The 9398-nt window shown below is 35.9% G+C and overlaps 1 protein-coding gene across 1 annotated transcript in view; it reads left to right on the plus strand.

The window, feature by feature from the left end:
• The window catches only part of ZEB1 (zinc finger E-box binding homeobox 1), a 205852-nt gene extending 198055 nt beyond the window's left edge, over positions 1 to 7797 (plus strand). Inside the window, 5 exon segments of the mRNA XM_007064288.4 lie at positions 418 to 598; positions 5319 to 5476; positions 5478 to 5588; positions 5590 to 5653; positions 5656 to 7797. Of these exon segments, the coding sequence (XP_007064350.2) occupies positions 418 to 598; positions 5319 to 5476; positions 5478 to 5588; positions 5590 to 5653; positions 5656 to 5849 (708 nt within the window). The 3' untranslated portion in view covers positions 5850 to 7797.
• Positions 7798 to 9398: the final 1601 nt, after the last annotated feature.

Consider the following 9398-nt stretch of genomic DNA (forward strand, 5'->3'; position numbering starts at 1 on the left):
TGGCAGGAGGCGCTGGGGAGTGGATGGGGGGCTGCTGACGTATTACTGTGGCTCTTTGGCAATGTACATGGTAAATTCTGTCTCCTTCTCAGGCTCAGGTTGGCCACCCCTGTCTTACTTGGTGTGTCAGTGCTCCTCTGAAGCTTGGCCTGAAGCCAAATCTTGAAACTCAAACATTGCAACTCTGTTAAGTACTGGTTTTCCAGGCCTTCTAGTTGTAATAGACCAGGAATGTTAGTGTCACAAAGAGAGAGTCTTTTCTTGGCTATGTAAATGTTAGAATTAAACAACATTGTTTGTCAATTTATTGAAATTAAGTGAAATTACAACTAAAATTCCAGAATATGATTTATAATCTCGCTTACTGTGTCCATGGAATTTGTACAAGGTTTGATATTTTTTTTGTAATTTTCTTAGGATGAAAGGCAAGATACTAGCTCAGAAGGAGTCTCAAATGTGGAAGATCAAAATGATTCTGATTCAACACCACCCAAAAAGAAGATGAGAAAGACAGAAAATGGGATGTATGCTTGTGATTTATGTGACAAAATATTCCAGAAGAGCAGTTCACTATTGAGACATAAGTATGAACACACAGGTATGTAGTAGTAAATATAGTTTTTAAAATAGTTTTCTTATTTTAATTCTGATTGGATTCCATGCTTCAAAAAGAACATATAATATGCCCATGGTTGAAGGGTGGAGGAGAAAATAATAACTTTTTTCATCATCATGGCTCAATGCACACCTTTTTCAGTAAACCTACATTTTTTATGTTCAATTTTCATTGCAATTCCAGGATGATGTTATATTTTTAGGGACTAATACAAAAACATTAAGTGATCAAGTATCTCTTCTCCAGCTGGGTCATGGTCATGATTATCTGTCAGCTCCTCTAATCAGGGACTCATTTTCCGCCTTGTAGCTCATACTGCTGTTTTCATAATTATTATTTATTATTTACTCACAAAGCACCTTATACGTGTGGGACGCTTTACATACAACTAAAAGACAAAGTCCCTGCCCCTAGGCATTTTACAGTCTAAGAGTCTAATCTAAACACATTTGGAAATCAGTGGGAGTCTTCAATGAGCTTTGAATCTTTCCCAAAAAGAATAGTGTTACAGTCTTAAGTTTTTTCATTTTTATTTCTCTGCGTTTCTCCTTTCAACTCAGGTTCTGGCTTTTTTGGTCATTTATTACATTCCTTTACTCTAGTCTTTGCTATCTTGTGTTTTAAATACGTGTTTTGATATGTGTACCTTCATATGCCTCTTTCTTTTTTATTGACTAGATCTCTGTATTATTTCTCTGTTTATCTGCATTACTCTTTTTTTAAATCTCTGTCAGGTTTGGTTCTTAATGGTGTATTGTCTATTAATTCTGTTAATTTTCTTTTCAGTCTTTCCCATTCAGGTCAATTTCTCAGAGTGTGTTTCTCAGCAAAATTTGTATTTTTCCCAGCTTTGCTTTGCTAAAGTTTAGTGTGTTAGTTTCTCCTCTTTTAGAACACACTAGTTCTTTCTATTTTACTTTTTAATTAAGTATAGAGCTCAGGAAAAGTGCCTGTTTGACAGTACTAGACACAGAAGTCATTTCTCTTCTGTGTACTGCGATCAGAAAACTACCATTTGTCTGCATCTTTCATATCAAGGCTAGGCTTATACAAACTTGTTTTGCCTCATTTCTACCTTATTTAATTGTGAGTTTTGAACGCTGAAACCAAACTAACGTTACTGGGTTCTCTTGTATTAATTTAGATGGAACATATGGGCCCAAAGAGTCAAAGGTGTTAACATGACCTTGAAACTGCAGTATTAAACAGTTTTAAAGAAGTGTTGGGGTACAGAGACCTCAGCTGGCTTAGTCCCATGGCAAATACCCTTACAAATCTTTTACATCTTTTATTAAAGATGCAGAAAAAGAAGAAAAACAGTTAAAGCATTTGAAATCTAAAGAAATAAGTAAGGTTTTCATTTTAACCACATCCCTCTTTCCCTTTAGCTGGGGAGAGTCTTTAAAAGTGTGGGGGGGAATAACTTGAGTCTCTTAGATAGTATCAAAGATGATGATAAATGTCCTTTTTGGAAGAGGGAAGTTAGTTGGAATGGGCTGGAGCGGTTGTTACTGTTTTTGTTGTTGAAGTCCAATTCCATTTCCTAGAAGACAAAACAAGAGACACACAGAGAGAGAGAGAGAGAGAGCGCGCGAAAAGAGGAGAAGAAAAAGAACAGGGAAGATAGAAAACACAACTTCTGTTTCTGGTATTGCCTTTCACTTGCATCCTCATTGCTGGAAAAACACAGGCACAGCTCACGCTCTTATCTGCCACTCTGAGACCTGGCAAACTCGTACCAGCATTGGGTTGTTTCGGGGACATTGCCTTTAGCTTTTTGCTCAGAGGCTTTCAGCAGTGTCGCAAAATATACATTCTTGGCTGGTTGAATCAGATTCTTATTAGACAGAATGCAAAAGGGGAAGGAGAAGAAGTAAGGTGGGGAAGGAAAAGGACACACTGGGGAAAGGCGTGACAAAGTCTCACATATCAGGTTGTGTTTGGGATTCATCAGAGCCAGTGAGTGGAGGTGGAGCCCTTTTATGGCTTGGTCTGGTCAGGACATCTCTTGGGATTAGGACAACCAAGACACAATGATTTTACAATGGATCCCAGGGTCCCAGGAGACAGTGCAGGTGGCAGCTATGATGGTGAAGCTTGCTCCTTCCCCTCCTTTCAGTCAGCAATTGTCTCCCTTCACTTTCTCTCAGTCTCCTTTATTTTAAGGACCCCAAAAGGGACTGATGGGCAGAACACTCCATCCTCTCATTATTTTGTCCACCAATAGGCCTAATTTCAGACACACCAATTTTGGTTCATTAATTTCTGATCTCACACTGTTCTTGTTTACTAGGTGTGATCTTGATCAGTTTTGTTTAGACTAATTCAGTCTTCTTTTCTTTTCTGGTTTTATTTTTTACCTTTTCCCATCAAATTATGTTGTTATAGCTTATTGTAACATTTTATGAACTTTCATTCACTTTTCACAGTTAAGCTCACAATTAGGGTAAGTTTATAGGCCCAGTTATCACAACAGTTTGTTATGTTTAGAAGAGACATTAAAAATAGCAGAGAGGGGACAAAGAAAAAAATCTGAAAACTGGAGCAGAGAGAAGACTGAGGGATAAACAAATACAGAGAGACTGAGCTGGGGGTAGGAGAAAGATTTTTCTAATGAATTTGTAGGAACAGAATAAACACTTGTGCCAATCTGTTTTTGTGGCGGGGGATGGGGGGTGAAGATCTTTCTTCTCCTCTCTTCTTAATACGAAGTGAGCAAAAATATTTTAAGTGAGTTATGACTGGAAAAAATGAGATTAAAATCCAGGTTAAAAATGGATTTGAATTTGAACTAATCTTATAACCAAAAAATGTTTCATGAAATTCACCATCATTAATTGGGACCCTATTCCTCTTATCCCACCTGATTGTGGGATGTTCATTCACTAAAAGTAGCACCCAGGAGCCACTCTATCAACTTCCTACGTTCTGTTCAACTTTGGTAAATGGCTTTCAAGACGGCCATCCTTGTGTTCTCAAATTATTCAGCTTATGTAGAAATTCAAGAAATTCAATTCACACAGTTCAACAAAGGAGTTAGATGGATGTAAGCATGTGATTAAATCAGTGAGACTCAAGCACGTGCTTAAAGTTAAGCACGTTAATTGCTTTGCCAAATTGGGGCCTGAGCATGCAGTGGACGATGGTGCTGAGTCTGCCCTTTGTTAGAATGGGAAAATAGGGTTAATAAGTGTTGCAATTTTCGAATGTCTTTTATCATCTTTTTTGGAATAAGATTTTAGTTATCAATGTGAATCTTCATAGTTCCATTGAGTTAGCTATACAACTAGCCTAGAGTTGGTCTCCACAGACCTGTCTCCATTCTCATCCTGTGATGAGCAAGGCATACAGTCTCCTGATAGTTTCATCACAAAAGGAAGACTGGTTCATTGAGTGCAGAAAATAAGTCATTATACACAAGCCTCTGACCTTGTGATATATGTTATATTCACTCAGAACTTTGGATGGGTTAATTTAAATTTATTATTATTTTGATTTGTTAACTCCTACTTTCAGCCTAGAATTTAGGCTGAAATTCAATGGGAAATGGGTTAAGTCCAAAGCAGATTGCAAAGCATTACAAAGGGATCTCACAAAACTGGGTGACTGGACAACAAAATGGCAGATGAAATTCAGTGTGGATAAATGCAAAGTAATGCATATTGGAAAACATAATCCCAACTATACATAGAATGATGGGATCTAAATTCACTGCTACACACAAGTAAGAGGTATTGAAGTCAGCGTGGATAGTTCAAAAAAACCAACAATGTTAGAAACATTAGGAAAGGGATAGATAATAAGATAGAAAATATCATAATGCCACTATATAAATCCATGGTATGGCCCACATCTTGAATACTGCATGCACATCTGATGGCCCCATCTCAAAAAAGATATTAAAATTGGAAAAGGTACAGAGAAGGACAACAGAAATCATTAGGGGTATGGAATAGCTTCCATATGAGGAGAGATTAAAAGACTTGGACTTTCAGCTTGGAAAAGAAACAACAAAGAGGGGATATATAGAGAGTCTATAAAATCTTGACTGGTGTGGAGAAAGTGAATAAGGAAGTAGTTATTTACGCCTTCACATAACACAAGAACTTGGGGTCACCCAGTTAAATTAAAAGGCTTCAAGTTTAAAACAAACAAAAGGAAGTACTTCTTCACACAACACACAGTCGACCTGTGGAACTCGTCAGGGGGTGTTATAAAGGCCAAAACTATAACAGGGTTCAAAAAAGAGCTAGATAAGTTCATGGTGGACAGGTCCATCAACGGCTTTTAGCCATGATGGTCAGGGATGCAACACCACATTCAGAGTGTCCCTAGCCTCAGTTAGCCAGAAGCTGGGAGTTGAAGACGGGATGAATCACTTGATGATTACCTGTTCTGTTCATTCCTTCTGAAGCACCTGGCATTGGCCACTGTTGGAAGACAAGATACTGGGCTAGATGGACCATTGATCCGACCCAGTATGGCCGTTCTTACGTTATGATCTTAGGCTCCTTTGAAAATCCCAACAATCCTGAGAAAAGAACACCTTCTTAAATAAATCTCCCAACAGTTGTACCAAAATCCAAATGTGAAACTGCTGCTTTTCAACAAATTGCCTCCACGAACCATAGATGATATGGAAACCAGTAATAACAATTAAACTGTGGAAACTAAAGTTACAAATATTTGCTTATTATTTTAGGTAAAAGACCTCATGAGTGTGGAATCTGTAAAAAGGCATTAAACACAAACCACCATTTGATTGAACACATGCGACTGCATTCTGGAGAAAAGCCCTATCAATGTGACAAATGTGGAAAGCGTTTTTCACACTCTGGGTCTTATTCTCAGCACATGAATTCATCGCTACTCCTATTGCAAAAGAGAAGCAGAAGAGCGTGATAGCACAGAACAGGAAGAGACAGGACAGAAGTCCCTAAAATATGAGCATGCTGGTGCCAGAGCATCTCCAATCGCAGATCGACTCAGATGAGAGAGAAAGTTTAACGAGGAAGAAGAGGAAGGACAGTGAAAAAGAGGGAAGAGGGAAGACAAAGAGATGGAAGAACTTCAGGAAGAAAAAGAATGTGAAAAACTACAAGAAGCAGAGGAGGAAGAAAGGAAAATTGAAGGTAACATGAAGAATGAAGAAGCTGTAAATCAAGTGAGCAATGTAGAACAAGAAGCTATACAGAATGATGAGCGGGTGTCAGAAAAAACAAACAAAGCTTAACTGATAGGTTTTTTTTTCCTATAAGGAAAACAACTAATTGGTAATGAAGTTTGTTCTATACTATATATGCTTAACATAGAAACACAGTAGTCTGCATACTGTGATTTCTGTTCACTACTGTGTAAAAAATAAAATAAAAAAAATTATAGTAAATAAGAAAATGAGAAAAAAAAAGAAATCCAGGTGTGCCTGAACCTCAAACCTAGTAATTTTTCATGCAGTTTTCAAAGTTAGGAACAAGTTTGTAACATGAAGCAGATTAGAAAAATACAGTGACTCTGGAAGCAAAGATTTAACAGGTTGTAGGAAACCTGATTTATTAGACAAGCATCTGGCATCATTTGTTTTATCAGTATTAATTTTCATTCTTATGTCGATTAATTTTAAGCTATACAATTGGGAGAGATTTATATGATTTTTTTTTTTATCCGGAAAACATTTGCTAAATCCGCTTCAGTATTTTATTATGTTTAGAAAATGTGAGAACTTCTGCACTACAGAATTCCCTTTCGCAGAAAAGTATAATGCAGTTCCAAACAGTGCTAGACTACCTTTGTAAATTCAACCTAGAAGGTAGCAATTATAACATTAGATGTTGTAGTAGAGCATATTATCATTTAAAGTGTATTGTTAGCCTTAAGAAAGCAGCTGATAGAAGAACTGAAGTTTCTTACTCATGTGGTTAAAAATGTAGTTGAAAAGATTGTTGTTGAGTTCTGATTGCAGGGACTAACAGTGTTAATACTGGTAAGGACAGCAAAGTCGTCAAAAATCAGTGTTTGTAATTGTGTTTTGAGTATGTAGTAACAATATGAAGGATATGATATGAAGCTTTGTATCTCCTTTGGCCTTATGCAAGACCTGTGTGCTGTAAGTGCCATTTATCAGTATTTTAAAGGCTCTGACCAGCCTTTATTTAATGTGTGGCCTACAATAACTAGCATTTGTTAATTTGTATCAAACTTCTAAACTAAATCATGCGGGGGGGGAGGGGTAGGAAACACTCAACCATCCAAGAAGTAAGAACACTGGTACATTTCATTATTTAATTCTTCAGGATTATGTTTGGTTGATATCTAATTTGCAGAATTTCTCTACAATAATTACAAGGGAAAATTTCTAATCTGCTTTATTGGTTTACTTTAATTTCAGACACATACATGACATGTTATCTGGCTCATAAGTGTTTCCAAATGTTAGTTATTATGGACCCCATTTATTAACAATGTTAGCTGATTTTTACCTATCAGTATTATTTTATTTCTTTTAGTTTATAGATCTGTGCAACATTTTGTACTGTATGTCTTCAAACCTGGCAGTATTAATACCCTTCTTACTGACATATGTACCTTTTTAGTTTTAGAAAACTTTTATATTTATGTGTCTTATTTTTATATTTCTTTATTTATTACACAGTGTAGTGTATAATACTGTAGTTTGTATTAATACAATAATATATTTTAGTATGAAAATTTGGAAAGTTGATAAGATTTAAAGTAGAGATGCAATTGGTTCTCTTGCATTGAGATTTGATTTAACAGTGTTATGTTAACATTTATACTTGCCTTGGACTGTAGAACAGAAGAATTAAAATGGGAATGTATTAATTTTACAGTTGCAATCCATTCATTTTACCTTTACCCAGTTTTTAATATAAAGCTCTTACATTTTGAAATTCACTGTGTGACTAATAGCATGATGCTCTGCAGTTTTATTAAGAGATTAGCCTAACCATAAAACTCTCATTTCCTTAGGAAGCCAAATTAGAATAATCTTATAAACAGTGTTGGGAACAATGTTTAACATTTTTGTGCCAATTTGTTCCTGTATTCATGTATGTAAGTTACAAATCTGAATCTTCATTTTTAAGTTCCTTGTTACATCATGGTCATTTTCTAGTTTTTTACCAGGCTCCCCATCTCACAATAAAATGCGTCAACAAGCCTGACTTACTGTCGTTATTCCAATAATATAAAATGATTATGTTTTGAATTATTTTTATGAGATGTCAGGCAGACTTCACTCTTTGCTTGGATACAGATACTCCACTTGAGCTGTGTGTTGGTAACAAATGAATAAGAGCAAGGCATAGGGATAGCTGTTTTGGTGGTTCACTGGCTTCTATAAAGATCAGTACACCAAAGACTTTGGTTTCAGAGCAAAACCACGTGTTTTCTTGGATTTTTGTTGTTTTTGGATCTGTATTGTATATTTTTAAAAGATATATCTCATTAACACTTATTTTAAAGAAAATAGTTCTGTGAGTGTTTTCTTGATTTAGCAATAGGTTCAAGTATATATTGCTGTTGGACTTCCTAAAAATATTGAACAGACATCTCTGATACAGAAAGCCACTAATGTAAAATTAAGGTTTTTAAAAAAATTACACCTGAATTTGCATTAGAAACTGTAAGAAACTCATATCTTTACATTGCATATACTGAAAAGAAATGTAAAAGAATATAAAGAAATGTACTGTAAACATACACCATTTACAAACAATGTTCTGCTGTCTTAATGATCCCTAAATAGCATTTTGATGTGAAGGCCATGCATCTTTTGCTTTACATTCAAATAAAGTGTTTTGAAACACTTTAAATCCTATTCTAGCATGACTCTTCACCATTAATACATGTAGAGGATTGTTCCTATATAACTATAAGATAGCTAGCACTTTGGATGTATTTCATCACATAATATACCAAATATTGCAAGGTTTAAGTGGAATAAACTGCCCACTAAACAGTATGCAGCTCTTTGAGAAAAACCTAAAATTGATTGATTTACAATGATGAAGAAAGATACGTTGGCTTTTAATTAACATCTTTGGATTATAACAAGAATTGTGCAGGAGGCTTATGACTTCTCTCAGAGAAAACTGAATCTGTGTCTAAAGATCCTTTAAAGGCATAGTTAACGATGCCCCTCTTAAAGCCCATTTCAGAACAGGCATTTCAGCACCTCCACAATTAAGGATGATTTCTACCTCACTTGTGTATATTAATAAACCCAGTGAGACATTTGTTGGAGATGTGGGGGAAGAATACTTGCTTTTGCACTGTAAAAATGAAACAAAGGATTCGAGCAAATCAGGAAGTCTCTGTTATCTGCTGTTACACGTGATAAAGATTCAGTTATCATATAAATCCCAGTTGCATATGAAAGGCCAAAAGCTTTCAGTTCTAGAACCTCAAATGAAGCAAGAGAAAACTATGCTCAGATAGAAAACAGGTTCTGAGTAATTTGGAATCAGGAAATTCCATGACCTTCTGTGAGGAGATTTATATTGATTACAGATTTAAACCCTGTGTTAAAATTCTGAAGCCAAAAACAAGAATATCAGCTTTAGCACCTGTTAAATTTCAGAGATGGGCTCTCATGCTGCTGGCTTATTGTTTTGACATCGTGTATTGTCCATCTGAGGAACTCAGATGCATTACAGTAACTCTGATGCATTATCCTAAATGCAATTAGAGGAGTAAAATCAATTGCAACAAGGTGGAACTCTGGAGACCTGGATTGTATTCCAGGCTATGTCACCAAGTTCCT

This window comes from Chelonia mydas, chromosome 2, assembly GCF_015237465.2.
Source record: "Chelonia mydas isolate rCheMyd1 chromosome 2, rCheMyd1.pri.v2, whole genome shotgun sequence".
In the NCBI taxonomy this organism is placed as follows: Eukaryota; Metazoa; Chordata; order Testudines; family Cheloniidae; genus Chelonia; species Chelonia mydas.